This window comes from Penicillium bovifimosum (assembly GCF_028826915.1).
Source record: "Penicillium bovifimosum strain IBT 22155 chromosome Unknown utg000002l_segment0_segment0, whole genome shotgun sequence".
NCBI classification, from domain to species: Eukaryota; Fungi; Ascomycota; class Eurotiomycetes; order Eurotiales; family Aspergillaceae; genus Penicillium; species Penicillium bovifimosum.
In genome coordinates, this window is record NW_026622711.1 from 4,036,406 (window position 1) to 4,051,727 (window position 15,322).

The window sequence follows — 15,322 nt, forward strand, 5'->3', positions numbered from 1 at the left end:
TTCTATGACAGAAGCGATCTCTCTATGCTCATTCAAGATGTAAGAATCTATCGAACAGTAAATCCGCCATCAACCCTAATATCCGCACCATTTATCATCCCGCTAGAGTCCTATAGATCAAATCAGAATGAGATTCCCAACCCCAAAGCCCATGGGAGACATACCTGACAAAGGAACAACACAGAATCAGCAACGTCCTCGGGAAGCGCAAACTTGCCCGTCGGTATAGCCGCCAAGAAAGCATTCCGAACACTCTCTTCCCCCCACGCCTTCTTCCCCAGATCCGTCCAAGCCACAGTCGGAGAGACTGTATTAGCAGTAATACCCCGCCCACCCCACTCAGATGCCATACTACGCGTCAGCCCCAGAAGCCCAGCCTTCGAAGCACAATAGGCGCCATGCCGATGCAGCGCGACATGCGCCGCCTGAGAGGAAATGCTAACAACCCTCCCCGGCGGCGGTGATGACTCGGCTGTCTTTGACGCGGAAAAGTATAGTCGGGCAAATGCCTGCGAACAGAGCATCGGACCGAAGACGTTAGTAGTAAGATGTTTCATTGTCTCCTCCGGTGGTGTGATCTCCATGTCACTGAGAGATACGTAGCCGGCGGTGTTGATCAGGATGCTGGGAAATGCCTTTTCAAAGGGAGAGGACGGGGCTGGGTCAACAAGTTGTTTTTGCAAAGCGTCGAAAGCAGAGTGAACTGAGTCTGGGCTTGTAATGTCGCATTCGTAGGTGTGGATGCCATCTATGTCGCCGCTGGCGCTGTATCCGGACTCGAGAAGCTCGTCGCGGCGTGCGGCTTCGAAGGGGGCGTAGAGGATTGCCAGACGGGCTCCTTGTTGTCGCAGCTTATTTCCTATGCTTGTGCCTAGTCCGCCTGTTTGGAGGTTAGAACTTAGGAGGCTTGTATGTGGTATTGGGGTTTGGTTGGGCATACCGAGGCCTCCTGGTAGAATGGCCAGTCTTCCTGCGAACGCCATTGTGGGATTGGTATGTCTTATCGGAGGATAGAGTCACAGAAGCATAGGGGATGTCCAATTGTTCATAAGGGTAGGGACTGTTCTCTTATTATCTCCGCTCCGCTGCGGGGTGATGGACGCGTTCGGAAATGATCGTCTTCCTCCATGACGTCCGTTGAATATGTACTGATCGTAGTGAAACGCTTCATGTGTAGGGAAAACCAGTGGAATTGAGCTTCAATGTTATGTGCTGAATTTTGTGCAAGTCATTGTTCTGTTGAACAGGAAGGGAGGAGCTGATCGGCCATACCATATCCGTTGTCGCACACCTGCCTGCTCGGGTATGCTACGTCTTCCTTTCTTTCGTCGCCGGATGTGCAAAGTATTCGCTTGAATTTCTAGTAAACCATCCCTAGATTTACGATTGGGATACTATCCTTTATATGTCATTTGGACCTACCGGTGAACGAGCGGTTTGCCGACAATGTGCACATCAATACAGAATGAGCGACCGTGGGCGTCCCAAACTCACGGCTGGCCAGAGGATAGAACTGTAACAGCCCGACCACTGGACAGGGGGGAGTCAGCAGCATTTGTTTTGAGATCAGATCTGCATGGCACGACGCCATGGAAAGGGAATAGAGCGAGGAAGCATGCATGTCCTTTCGCTGGACCCTGGTATTGTCCAGATCAAGTTTCAACGGGTATTTCTCAGCACAAGACTCGCGCTTCTGGGAGACCAGAAACGCAGAACCTCGAACAGCGGTCAGGCATGCCAGATGAAAATACACTTACCGAACACATTCTGCGATGGATGCCAATTTTCACCTTCATGTAGGGCTTCATCCGATAGTCCCACGGGCCTCCAGAGTATATTATCCCTTAGAGCTGGCCACCAGTTCAGACTGTGGCTGAGCCGGCTGTCGCATGGGTCTTCTCCGCAGGGCCAAATGTTGTGCTCTGTCGGTATCCGAATGAACACCAGGGTCTCCGACATCAGACAATTGGCGGGACCGAACGAGTCAGCCGCCAGAATCGCGGTCCAGGCAACTAGTGTTCGTGCTGCAACGAAAACCGAGACCAAGCGGTCAAGTTGACTACTACTCAAGGATCGAAAGGCCCAGTAGTAGATCGACCCGTGACGGGGGTAGTTGGAACAAGCTTCGCAAGGCAATCGGCGGCGATGATTGATAAAATGCTACTGGAAACCCAAGAGCTCTACCTGTAAAACGGAATAGTATATTAGCGATCTAATGCCCAAGAAAACCCGGGAACCGAAGACTCACCAGATGGTGATACGTGCATCGCGGCGGGCCCTCCTCCACGGAGGGCAGTTTTGAACAACACAGATTCCCCCAAAGCAGTACAATGCCGAGGAAGAGCAACCTAGCAATTGTCAAATGACTCATGAGCCACAGCTACGCGCGAGGACGGACCGATAACCAAACTTCAAGAGGTCCCGATCATCTTCATTAGTCACGGAATCTCCATCGGGGATCTGGGCCTGCTGTGTCGCTGCGGATAGAATTGCGGGGACTTGGCAATCTGGGGGCCAACAACTGCATCACAAGTAGTCATTCCAGGGTTTCTGTGCAGTGTGGTCTATCTAGGGAAGAGACTCTGGAGGTTGGCAAAGATTCTTAGATGATAGCTTTAGATTGTTTTGCAAACATTCGAAGTAAAAAAGAAAGTTTGTTTTGAATTAACTTTTTCCATCTCAATGTCACGTGGGCCGATCAATTGCTAGAACGGACACCGAGACCGGGGGATCAGTTTGAGCCATTAGTATTTTTGGAACTCTTCGGCCTTTGTCCGGAGTAAAAATATGGAGATTGCCAGATTAGTTCAGACTGTTGTGGGTTCCTGGACGATCTGGTCTTTAGTACAGTACACCATGAATCGCTTCAGGTAGCAGAATGTGCTGGTGTGCGTAAGCTGTTGGTCATGCAGGTTAAGTGGCGGGGTAAGATTGTCAGATTGTCAGCGTGTGGCCCCAGAGTCCCTGCCTGGACTCCAATTGAGCATTGTTTTGATAGGGCCTGACCGCTCATTTTGTGACTTGGACCAGCTCAATTCCTTCTGTATGCTACATACAGGGGCCGTACTAAAAAAAGAAAGGACACTACTAATCAGAAGCAGTTAAACTGCTGCACTGAGTGAGGTCTTATCGGTGTTTTCTTAATGGCGTGATCGTCCTCCAGGCCCGATCACGGAGTATATACGGCGTATTGATACATGGAATACCTGAAAAAGAACGGTAAATGACATATTCTCCCGAGAACCACTGGTGTAAAGCAAAGTTCCCTAGTCGTATTAAGCGTCATGTGTGGGTTTGGTACGGTATCGCTACCCCTCCAAACATTCGAGTGGATCAAATACCTATCTGGGTTAGCGTGCTCTTACCTCCCCTCCATATTTCTTCGCAGCTTTTCCCAGCCCTTCTCCCTTCCTTCCCTTCATTCTCTCTCAAAAGGTATCGGATTTGTGAAAATTCTATACCAGAGATCCTTTTCCGTTCTCTTTCACACACATCCGTCAGAATGGTTCAATCGTAAGTCTTTCGAACTTCTTATCAGGTTGTCGATGCAGCTGCTGACGGTCTGGATAGATCAATTCTGGGTTTCCCCCGTATGGGAAGACTCCGTGACCTGAAGAAGGCCACCGAGGCTTACTGGTCTGACAAGATCTCGCGGGATGAGCTTCTCGCTGAGGGCAAGCGTCTCCGTCTGGAGCACTGGAAGATCCAGAAGGATGCCGGTGTCGATGTTATTCCCAGCAACGACTTCGCCTTCTACGATCAGGTCCTCGACCACCACCAGCTCTTCGGAACCATCCCCGAGCGTTACTCCAAGTACAACCTCCACCCCCTCGATGAGTACTTCGCCATGGGCCGTGGTCTCCAGAAGGAGGGCATCGATGTCCCCAGTTTGGTACGTTTGTCCCTGCCTTTTTTCTACATTTTTTTCTACATCATACCATGCATACTAATACCGTCAACAGGAAATGGTCAAGTGGTTCGACTCTAACTACCACTACGTCAAGCCCACTCTCCAGGACAACCAGGAGTTCAAGCTCGCTGCTGAGCCTAAGCCCGTTACTGAGTTCCTTGAGGCCAAGGCTGCTGGCATCATCACTCGCCCCGTTATCCTCGGTCCCGTCTCCTTCCTGACCCTCGCCAAGGCCGACCGTGGCCAGAGCGTCGACCCCATCACTCTCATTGAGAAGCTCGTTCCCCTCTACGTTGAGCTCCTGAAGAAGCTCAAGGCCGCTGGTGTCGAGGATGTTCAGATTGATGAGCCCGTCCTCGTCTTCGACCTTGCTGAGAAGTCCAAGGCCGCCTTCAAGCCCACCTACGAGAAGATCAGCGCCCTTGGTGCCGAGGGTCCTCGCATCACCTTCGCTACCTACTTCGGTGACATCGTCCACAACATCAATGTCCTTGCCGACCTCCAGAGCCTCCACTCTATCCACATTGATCTCGTCCGCAACCCCGAGCAGCTCGATACCGTCATTGCCGCTCTTGGCCCCAAGCAGGTTCTCTCTGCTGGTGTCGTTGACGGCCGTAACATCTGGAAGACCAACTTCAAGACTGCCATTGAGAAGGTCGAGAACGCCATCCAGAAGCTCGGCAAGGACCGTGTCATTGTCGCCACCTCCAGCTCCCTCCTCCACGTCCCCCACACCCTCGCCAGCGAGAAGACCCTCGACGCCGAGGTCCGTGACTGGTTCTCCTTCGCTGTTGAGAAGGCCTCCGAGGTTGTCGTGATCGCCAAGGCTGTCACTGAGGGCCCCGCCACTGTTCGTGAGCAGCTCGAGGCCAACGCCAAGTCTGTCCAGGCTCGTGCTTCCTCTGCCCGCACCAACGACCCCGCCGTCAAGGCCCGTCAGGCCGCTGTCACCGCTGAGATGCACAACCGCAAGTCTGCCTTCCCCGAGCGTTACGCCGAGCAGACCAAGACCCTCAAGCTTCCTCTGTTCCCCACCACCACCATCGGCTCCTTCCCTCAGACCAAGGAGATCCGTATCCAGCGCAACAAGTTCACCAAGGGTGAGATCACCCCCGAGGAGTACGAGAAGTTCATCGAGAAGGAGATCCAGGATGTCGTCAAGATCCAGGAGGAGCTTGGCCTCGATGTCTTCGTCCACGGTGAGCCCGAGCGTAACGACATGGTGCAGTACTTCGGTGAGCGCCTCACTGGTTACGTCTTCACCACCCACGCCTGGGTTCAGTCTTACGGCTCTCGCTGCGTGCGTCCCCCCATCATCGTCGGTGACATCTCTCGTCCCGCCCCCATGACCGTCAAGGAGTCGAAGTACGCCGCTTCCATCTCCCCCAAGCCCATGAAGGGCATGCTCACTGGTCCCATCACCTGTTTGCGTTGGTCCTTCCCCCGTGATGACGTCCACCAGTCCGTCCAGGCCCAGCAGCTTGCTCTCGCTCTCCGCGACGAGGTTGTTGACCTCGAGGCCGCTGGCATCGCCGTCATCCAGGTCGACGAGCCCGCTCTCCGTGAGGGTCTTCCCCTTCGCACCGGTGCTGCCCGCGAAGCCTACCTCAAGTGGGCCGTTGACTCCTTCAAGCTGTCCACCGCCGGTGTCCGCGATGACACTCAGATCCACTCTCACTTCTGCTACTCTGAGTTCCAGGACTTCTTCCACGCTATTGCCGCTCTCGATGCCGATGTCCTGTCCATTGAGAACAGCAAGTCTGATGCCAAGCTCCTGAAGGTCTTCATTGACGAGGCTTACCCTCGCCACATTGGACCCGGTGTCTACGACATCCACTCTCCTCGTGTTCCCACAGAGCAGGAGATCAAGGACCGCATCGAGGAGATGCTGGCCTACCTCAAGCCCGAACAGTTGTGGGCCAACCCCGATTGCGGTCTCAAGACCCGCGGCTGGCCCGAGACCAAGGCGGCTCTTACCGCCATGGTCAACGCTGCCAAGTACTTCCGCCAGAAGTACGCGCAGTAAATTCTTTCAATTTATACATTTAATGAGGAGGCGACAATCAACCTGTCGCCTCGGGGACTGAGGAGTTTTGTTTTCTGATGATTTACGACGATGATACCAAAAGTTCAACATATGGGTTTCAACGGGTTTTCTAGAGGATACCAAAAGCGGGCCTGGAGTTTCAACATGACTGACGTTTTCGACTAGCGCCGCCTACATCAAGACCTACTTCCGTCTTGATGTTTGCGTGGTGCCAGTTATACTATTTCAACATTGTGTGATTTTCACACGCAGCGAGCTCTACAGCTTTGCTTGATCGGATTCGCATTGTCGAGTACGGTCTACTGTTTCTTATCATGTAGAATCAGTTGTCAATATTACAATTCCAAAAACAAGTGCATTGATTTGTAGTAGATCTGTATGAAGACGTCTACGTCTTCGTAGGTGATGGTAGGTCTGTCAACATCGAAGTACTCCGTAGTTGGGTGTTTTCGGTCATGTACCTATCGCAAGCACGTGACTGGTATCCCCATCGTTTCTTCCCCGCCCTGCTCCCGGCGTTCATCATGTCCACAACTCCCGTCACCCATGGGTTGCTGCTGCCAGTTCATATTCTTGTAGAGCGAAGCGCGCTCTGCCGCGGTTCGAGGCGCAGACTTCAAAGTTCAAAGTTCCTCGCGGTGGCTGGAGTTGGTCAGCCCAGTGTATGGTATGGTAGGTCACCGTAGGGTTACCCTTCCAAGTTGGCCTTAGCAAAATCGGACATGAGTGGAGATAATGATGCTGTAGACAGGGCCTTTTCAACGACCCTCTAAAAGTTTGAATAGCAAGAGTCGCATTAACCTAGGAACATGATGGGTTCTAGATCATCCAGGAAATCTAGGGCCAGGAATGAGACGAAATGTCAGCCTTGGCAATCATCTCCGGGGCCCTGAGTCCCTGACGTGATGGACTAATCCTACCTTGAACACCAATGATGAGACACTTCTCAGCACGTGGACTTCCATAATCTGCAGAGGAAAACGCCTCAAATATATAAAAAGACCTTCTCTTTTCCCCGCACTTCATCTTTGATCCAACCTACCTTTCCAAAATGGTACCCCGACCGGACTTCAGAGCATCGGACCAGACAGTCCTGAAGCCACCCAGCGACCAAACCCTGCGCTTTAAAGAAGATGGCACATTTCAGATTACAGTTTTCGAGGACTTACATTTCGCCGAGGGTACCCTTTTTCCTCTCCAAGACATCAAACGAGGGCTAACCCCTTCGCAGATGCAGAGAAAGATAAGAAGACCCAGGGTGTGATGTCATACATCCTGGACAAGGAGAACCCCGACTTTGTAGTCATAAATGGCGACCTGGTATCCGGCGAATGGACTCATAAAGCCGATTCTAGCCGGTTCATCCACGAGGTCGTTTCCCCCCTTGTTGATGGCGGGTATCGCTGGGGATCGACCTACGGCAACCACGACAGCGAGATCAACCTCAATCCCAAAGAGGACATGTTCAAGGCCGAGCATGAATACTCCAATAGTCTGACTCAAAGTCGTGTTTCGGGTGATAGAGCCGGAATCACGAATTATTATTTGCCGGTTTACCCCCATTCAGAGACGAATACAGAGTCCAGTGCGCCCGCGCTGCTGCTCTGGTTCTTTGATTCGAAGGGCGGACATTATTATAAGCCCGAAGGGGAGGGCGGCCCTTCTGTAAAGAGGCCTAGTTGGATTGATAAATCGGTATGAAAGGAAGAACATCCGATTACGAGAACATGATACCTTACTCTTTAGGGCAATGACTGACTGATGCATCGCAGGTCGTGGACTGGTTTACAAAAACCAACGCCAAACTGAGCAAAAAGCATGGAAAGCCCATTCCCTCGTTGGCATTCTACCATATCCCCGCCCATGCCATGCTCGAGTATCAACAGGTAAAGGGTATCGACCCGCACCTCACGCCGGGTGTTGATGGTGAGCGCGTCAACCCGCAAGGAACTGGCGACTGGAGCTACGAAGGACAGGATCTTGACTTCATGCATGCGCTGCTGCGCACTGAAGGGCTGATCGCGGGGTTCAGTGGACACGATCATCTGAATGATTGGTATGTGCCTCTCACCATAAGTATTGATTCCACTATAGTCATTTATGCTAATTGTTACGGCAGGTGTTTCAAATGGGACGGATCCCTGGTTGATCAAGATCTCACCGGAAACGGGATCAACATGTGCTACGGTCGGCACACGGGGTATGGGGGGTACGGGGATCTGACGCGCGGTGGAAGACAGATCTTGTTGCACGAAGGTAATCTGAAAGAAGATACGGAGACTTGGATTCGATTGGAGGATGGGTCTGCCCAGGCACATGTCACACTGAATACGACTTATGGACAGGATTCTTATCTTGCTCTTGCGAGTGATGTTGGGAATATCGGGGCCCAGACGGAGACTTCTTTGCTTCCTTTCTCTTGGATCTGGGTTCCGATTATGATGTTGTGGCGGTGGAAGATGTGATGCAGTGTTTCCTGCTGTCCTTGGCTTTTGGAATTGCTTATATTTATCAGGACCCGTCCTTGAAATGCTTTTGGGACGGGAGTGCTTATATTACCTATTAATGGGAATCGAATGCCATGCATGAGTGAACCCTTTAGAGGTTGGTCTGCCTTTGGTGCTCTATTCTTCTATTATGAATTATATGCAATGCTTTTCGTTGTATTACACGGTTCCAAGATTCCATGCACATCGTGCAATCCTCTGATCTTTATACTATACCTGTCGCGAAAGATATGGATAGGTGTCCGATACCCGCTAGTTAGTCACCAATCACAGGTAGACATAGCAGAAAGGGCCAGAAACGGTGCTCATGAGATCACGCATGGTGACAGTCTGACCACCAGCATATCCAAGGTCAATCGGGGTATCAAGAGTGGTATTCGGGGAAGGAGGTCCGTTCAAGAAAGTACCAGTCCCAGAAATAGCATTGGTACGTTCACGGGGGTCCAAATTCTGCCAAATCCACCAGGTACGATCGATCATACCATGGTGAAGCCAGAAAGCCGGGTCACCGGGGCTAACAAAGACATCACGGGAAGGATCCCCGCCCATGGAGTAGTGACCACCACCGTGGACACCGATGTTGCCGCTGCCGGGGATACCCTGCATATTCATCTGGAAATCGTAGATGTTGTCGTGACGAAGAATCAGGTCCACGATGGCAGTGAAGTTAGCGTAGTCCCTGATAATTTGGGTGCTCAGATCACGCTTCAAGCAGCGCGGGTTGTAGGCAAGCGGGTTAGCGGCACTGCCGGTCTCGCCGCCGGGAAGCATTAGAGCCACGGGCCCCAAGTTGACCTGGTAGTCCTTGAAAGGTCCGCTGGTCACGCAACCGCCGCCGTTGCCAGTTGGCAGGTGAATGACTGGGTAGTCACCCATGGTCAGCTGGATGTCGCCAGACTGCTCGACGGGTGCGCCGTTACCGGACATGGAGGTCTCGCTGCCATCGAAGACGGGCGAACGCTCCAGGTTGTCGGTGTCAGAGCCCCAGTTCCAGTATCTGGGGACTCATGTTAGCCATTTCCCCTGGTATATCGGCGAGAAGACTGCAAAACTTTCGGACTTACGGGTAGTCGCCAGTGTAGCCACACTCGTTGCGCAGGGCTTGCTCGAAGGTATAGATGTAGTAACGGTGCCATGCTAGGAAGGTTCCAGTGTAGTGGATAGTGGTGGTCTGGTTGATATGGGTAGCGACGAAGTCATCGTAGCGGGAGCGGGCACCAGGGGCCTGCTCCGGGGGAGTGAGCGAAGGCAGCTTCTGCAAGCATAGCAGGGAGTTGATATAAGACTTTTTCTGGGTTTTGGTGAAAGTGCGCCAATCGCGACGAGTGCGCAGGTTTCTTATTGAACAACTGTTGCGCTTCTCGAGATCAGAGTCGGCCTCGATATTCTCGAGGATGTGTTCATATGCCAAGCCGGCCAAGCTGTCCAATTGGTTCTCAGCGGGAGAAGTGGAAGGAACCACGGAAGCCACGGCACTTTCCGTGGGAGCAGTCAATGCCTGTGTAAACAAAGCCCCCAGAGCGAGGAGGGAAAGAGCGACCATGATTTATTTACTCCGAGGTGGAAAAATTTAAGGGGAAACGTGGGTTGGGGGTTTGCTTCTTGCTTTATGGAGCTGAACACCCCTGCAACGAAATGTCGATCAGCGAACTAAACTACCTCCGCTTAGTACTCCGTAGATATCGAGTCAATCAGAGGCCTATCTTTTGAGCATCCCCATAGCAGAGCTGCGAGGCCCCGGAGCTAGCCACTGTTTAGGGCATCGGCCCATGTTCCCGCTTCGCTTAAGCCCCACCGATGGGACATTTCTGCAGGTCTTATGCAGTAGTCTTAGAGGGTTAGAACTTAGAAGTTAGAACATGGCCATTTGGGACGATCATTACTTCTCCCATTCAAGGCCGATGGAGCTCCGGACCGTCCCTTGGGTTAAATACTGGGAGGTCCCAGTCCCAACCGACCTGCATGTCCAAACTCCAAAGTCCAAAGCATACCTGTCACATCGGCCGCCACCTCGTGCAGCCCTATTTCTTGGCGACTTGGAAGTTGGGACATCTCCTGAGGCGATAGAACCCATCAACCCAGTCACGAGCAGTCAATTTGGTTTCTGGTGAATCTAGATGCACCTTTCGCCGTGGCTGCTCAGGAGTCATGAGTCTCAGAGTCAGGTGGTGTTCTAGGCGAGCTCTGATGAATTACCACAAAAGGACCCCTGACCCCCACTAATTCTCCGAATGTGGATTTCCATCAGATCCGAGGTCGAATTTATGGTCTAAATGATTTTCGGGCCGATGAGACCAACGCTCCTCATTGGCCATGTTTGTCATATTTCTCTTGGATATCCTGCATCTCGGGGTTCTGCGGGGGATTCTGGAGCCTCATCTGCAGGGGAGCACAGCATTGTTCTCAAACCGGCGTGGTTTATATGCTGCAACGCCCACAGCCAGTTCACGCTTTCTATCTCCATGGCTGGTACCTGATGCTGGAAGTACATGGCGATGACAGCTTCGTCGGAACCCCTGAAGCCAGATCATGCCATTGACGATGTATGAGGCCAAACTCAATTCAACTGCCTCCCATGGCTTTCGCCGCCACAATAAACGGTGATTTTACTTGTATGATGGAAGGCCGAAAATAAAAGGAGTAACTCCGAGTACTCGATACCTTATATCCCCTCTGGTTTAATCCCCTGGGCGGTTCTCTCCTTCCAACGTCCAGTTCTGAACAAACATCGATACAGCCATGACGGATATTGCTCATCCCGGAGGCTTAGGCCTGCCGGATGTCGACCAAGGACCTAAGATTATCATAGCCACGGCTATCACAACTTCTGCTGCATTGATTGCTGTTTTGGCCAGGTTCTATGTGCGCATATTCCTGATTCGCAATGTCGGATGGGACGATTATGCCATGGGGTTGACAATGCTGTTATCTGCCTGTGGGTTTGCTATCATCGTGCCTGAGGTGAAGTACGGCGCAGGCAGGCACCAGGCCTACGTCCAAGAGACCGCGGTAGAAGCAATGCGATTGAATTTCGCTACTCAGTGTATCTATATGTGGGCTATTGGTTTGGCGAAAGTGTCAATCGGCCTGTTCTTGGTTCGCTTCGCATCCCGCAAGGTCTATAAGAACTTTATCTGGTCCATCATTGGTGTGTACAGGCTTGGTGGTTGACATGGACTGCTACTGACATGCCTTCTGATATAGTTGTTGTGGCCCTCTACACGACTATTTGCTTCCTGGTATGGGATATCCCTTTTACAAGTCGGCATTGGACTAACAATCGACAGACTCTTATCTTCCAATGCAAGGATATCCGATCCAACTGGGATACTTCAATTCAATCGAAATGTTTCAAACCCAAGCAGATCTTGACTCTGAGTTATGCAAACACGGGTGAGGACTATACAAAGCGAGTACAGCGGAACATTACTAACTTCAGCAGCACTGAATATCGTATCTGATCTCATTTTTGCAATACTGCCAGTATTCATGCTCCGGTATGTGCAGTTGCATGTCCTTCTTAGCTGCGCTAACGAATATCACCAGTCATCTCCAAGTCAACATTCGAGTGAAAGCATCCCTGATCTGCATTCTAGGCCTGGGAATCTTGTGAGTAAATACTCAATTCAAATCCAATCCATCAAACTGACTTCCTTCTCCTCCAGTGCCTGCGCAGCCGCATGCGCCAAACTCTCCACCGTCCAAAACTACGGCCACACCACCGACTCCCTCTGGGAGTATACCAACCTTACAATCTGGGTCGTGTAAGTACATTAATCCCCCTATCTCCTCCAGAGCTCCCACTCACCCACCCCCAGCACGGAATGCAACACAGGCATCGTAGCCGGCACCCTGCCAACCCTAAAACCCCTCTTCAAGAGTATCCTCGGCACATACGCCCCCCAAACAAAATCCCGCCAATATCACGACAGCCAGAGATACACAATGCACACAATGAACACAATGTCCCGCACAAAGGCCCAATTCCACGCACACCGAACCAGCAACCTCAGCATCATCGAGCACGACCTCGACCTCAAGATGCCCCGGGCTCGCATTGCCAACGTCAATGCCAACTATGCTGGAAGCGAGCGTAGCAATTCCAGTGAAGAGCGCATACTGCCTACTACGCATGGTGACCGAGGTATTTTCTGTACGACTGAGGTCTCGATCTCGCACGCGCATGAACCGCAGGAGGAGAGTACTTCGACTAGTGCACCGAAGTTGGCAAGGATGGGGTCGGTCGGTGGAGTTAGGGTTAATGGGGAGGATCGGGTTTGATTCTATTCTTTTGTGCCTGAATTGTGTACACATTCAATTGTCCAGATGCGGATACATCATAACTATATTATATAATACTAATAAATGCCTTAACTAACTATGAGGCTTCCTTTGTTGAGCTTGTCCACCTCGAGTATATGGCATTAGGCATAACTATGGCAAGGTTTGGGAGTCATTGGGACACCCCCTAACGGGCGATATCACCCGCTTGTCCTAATATGGTAAGCGCACTTTTCTCTGATATTCTCCACCAATCACATCGCGAGAATCTATATCTACTTACTGTGTAGGGGTCCCAGTAAGTTAACGCTCAGCAACAGAGGCTGGGGTTCCGGCAGGCGCTAATCAGCCTAAAGCCCCCTGGGATCATGTATTCATTTATTAACCTCAAGAAATCCTCAATCTCCCTCCGCATATCCTACTCATAGCAGAGTCCTCAGTCCTGACAATTGACAATCCAACGGAACTCCGAACTCAAAGCCATAATGCATACCGATACATTCCACCTATACACATACTACTGCTCCTCATGCTGTCAACGGATCATCATCGCCGCCCATCTCAAAGGTATCCAGCTTGAATACACCTACATCGACCTCAGCGCCAGAGAGCACACGACCTCAGAATACAAACAACACAACCCCAGCGCCAGCGTGCCCACATTGATAGTGACGAGCAAGAACGGCGAAAAAACCACCATCCGCCAATCCATGACGATTCTGGAATACTTCGAGGAACGGTTCCCGGATACTGCACCACTGTACCCTCCCGCAATGCAGGATCGGGTGCTGGTGCGAGACCTAGTCAATGTCATCGCTATTGATACCCAGCCCCCGACGAATTCTCGCATAGCGCAGCGGGTAAAATCCATTCGGGGGGGGCTCGATGACCAGGTTGATTTCGTTAAACGGGTGTTTACGGACGGATTGAGGGCCTATGAGGATTTGCTTCTGATGCAGGCTCAGGCTGGAGAGAGGAATTTCTCTTTCGGTGCCGACGTCTCCATGGCTGATGTGGTTTTGGTCCCTGCTGTTGATCAGGCTCTGTTGTATAGATTGGATCTAGACTTCGTGCCTAATGTCAAGCGGGTCTATCTCGCTCTCAAGGAGTTGGAGCCTTTTAAGGCGGCGGATTGGCGGAAGCAAGGGGATACACCGGCGAAATATCGTGTCTAGGACTGTTAGGTGTTTTGCGAATTGGATTTGGTCAATGCTTTGCTACACTGTCTTTTGTGTGTACTATCATCTTTGGGGGACCAGGCTATTTAAGGGCGGAGGTCTCGTTCGTTATCGCAATTAAGCAAGTGAGATAGCGACAAGTATTAGGTTGATGTTTTGAAGATTATCGGTACATGTTGAAGAGGGGAACGCTCAAGGCTGTGTGGTCTGAGGCACACGAGTCGATTCAGCAGATACCACCTAGCATAGACATCCGACCAGAGGTAGCAAAGGACCAGAGGTAGCAAAGAGGTTGGGCGCTTGCGCACAACCAGTCAAATTGGAGATGTGTAGGAGTGTCTTTTTATCTACCACAGCAACCCGAAGTCTGCGAGAGGTTCCACCGGGGACCATCATTGATGCCGAGAGACATGACGTGCCTCCCGAGTGGAAGCTGCTGGAAGTGGACAATTGGATGAACTGTCAGCCTTGCCGCGCCCCGACTTCCTCGACCTTGGGGAGAAAGTCTGATTCCCTCACAGTGGTCCGGTAGTGCAAATTAAACGGTTTTGCTCCTTCCCACCCGAGCTCTTCGCAGTCCCCAAACTCTTCTCGACAGTTCATCCAATTGTCCACTTCCAGCAGCTTCCACTCGGGAGGCACGTCATGTCTCTCGGCATCAATGATGGTCCCCGGTGGAACCTCTCGCAGACTCACACGGTCGGGAATGCCCGATTCTTCCTCAAAACGCGGCAAGGCTGACAAGAAATTCAAATTTGAGAGGCCCTCCTTCTTACTCTCTTCGTCCCATTAACTCGGTCGGTCCGGTGGTCACTTGTTGGGACTCAAGTTATCACGCACTAGTTTAAAGGAACTTCGTCGATGGAGTCTTCGTGCTCAACCCCGGAAACTCTGCGACGGGGCTCCATCAGGCCACAATGCTGAGGCTCTCAGGATATTCCCCTCCTCTGGACTGTAGACGGGGGAAGGTGGCCCCTCAGGTCCTCTCCGGGTTATAGACAGCGCACTCCACACTGCCGTCTCTCTTCTGCGTCAAACCCATCATAGTCCATAGAAGCGTCCATAAAAGGTCTGCGCAGGATCAATCCGCACTCACGAATCACGATGGCGTTGACACGCACGGTAATGTCCCCAATGGAGACGGGCATACCTTGGATGCAGCCGAGACACCCCATTTTAATCCCATTGACAGGGAGCACGTGCAACGGTGCAGCTGGGGATCCTTCTTTATCGGCAGGTTCAGTTGTTTCGCCAAATCCAGGCCAATCACGTCCAGACAAGAACCGGTGTCTACCGTCAGGGCATGCTCTCCGACGATCACATCCGTCTGGAGAAGCCCGAGGGAGTACACGTCTCTAGGGGCTGCGCTCAGAGCGCCTCTTGTGAGTCTTGTCCTGAA

The 15,322-nt window shown here is 51.8% G+C and overlaps 6 protein-coding genes across 6 annotated transcripts; 4 read left to right on the forward strand and 2 right to left on the reverse strand.

Annotated features, from left to right (window-relative positions):
- Positions 1 to 47: 47 nt before the first annotated feature.
- Positions 48 to 983, reverse strand: N7515_002713 (putative short-chain dehydrogenase/reductase; the record flags this gene model as incomplete). The annotated part of the gene is made up of 3 exons (XM_056663457.1): positions 48 to 110; positions 165 to 880; positions 941 to 983. 3 exons carry the CDS (start codon positions 981 to 983, stop codon positions 48 to 50), a joined length of 822 nt encoding a protein of 273 aa, XP_056525570.1.
- Positions 984 to 3,502: 2,519 nt separating this feature from the next.
- Positions 3,503 to 5,936, forward strand: N7515_002714 (5-methyltetrahydropteroyltriglutamate--homocysteine S-methyltransferase; the record flags this gene model as incomplete). Its single annotated transcript, XM_056663458.1, has 3 exons — positions 3,503 to 3,513; positions 3,571 to 3,892; positions 3,963 to 5,936. 3 exons carry the CDS (start codon positions 3,503 to 3,505, stop codon positions 5,934 to 5,936), a joined length of 2,307 nt encoding a protein of 768 aa, XP_056525571.1.
- A 1,072-nt stretch (positions 5,937 to 7,008) lies between these two features.
- N7515_002715 (metallophosphoesterase family protein) lies at positions 7,009 to 8,422 on the forward strand (the record flags this gene model as incomplete). Its single annotated transcript, XM_056663459.1, has 4 exons — positions 7,009 to 7,138; positions 7,189 to 7,652; positions 7,730 to 8,013; positions 8,077 to 8,422. The coding sequence occupies 4 exons, from the start codon at positions 7,009 to 7,011 to the stop codon at positions 8,420 to 8,422; spliced, it is 1,224 nt and encodes a 407-aa protein (XP_056525572.1).
- A 309-nt stretch (positions 8,423 to 8,731) lies between these two features.
- N7515_002716 (tyrosinase family protein) lies at positions 8,732 to 10,007 on the reverse strand (the record flags this gene model as incomplete). The annotated part of the gene is made up of 2 exons (XM_056663460.1): positions 8,732 to 9,461; positions 9,529 to 10,007. The coding sequence occupies 2 exons, from the start codon at positions 10,005 to 10,007 to the stop codon at positions 8,732 to 8,734; spliced, it is 1,209 nt and encodes a 402-aa protein (XP_056525573.1).
- A 1,196-nt stretch (positions 10,008 to 11,203) lies between these two features.
- N7515_002717 (uncharacterized protein) lies at positions 11,204 to 12,745 on the forward strand (the record flags this gene model as incomplete). The annotated part of the gene is made up of 7 exons (XM_056663461.1): positions 11,204 to 11,612; positions 11,669 to 11,703; positions 11,752 to 11,857; positions 11,907 to 11,961; positions 12,011 to 12,073; positions 12,130 to 12,228; positions 12,283 to 12,745. The coding sequence occupies 7 exons, from the start codon at positions 11,204 to 11,206 to the stop codon at positions 12,743 to 12,745; spliced, it is 1,230 nt and encodes a 409-aa protein (XP_056525574.1).
- Positions 12,746 to 13,230: 485 nt separating this feature from the next.
- N7515_002718 (Maleylacetoacetate isomerase) lies at positions 13,231 to 13,920 on the forward strand (the record flags this gene model as incomplete). Its single annotated transcript, XM_056663462.1, has 1 exon — positions 13,231 to 13,920. The coding sequence occupies one exon, from the start codon at positions 13,231 to 13,233 to the stop codon at positions 13,918 to 13,920; it is 690 nt and encodes a 229-aa protein (XP_056525575.1).
- Between the last annotated feature and the right edge of the window lie 1,402 nt (positions 13,921 to 15,322).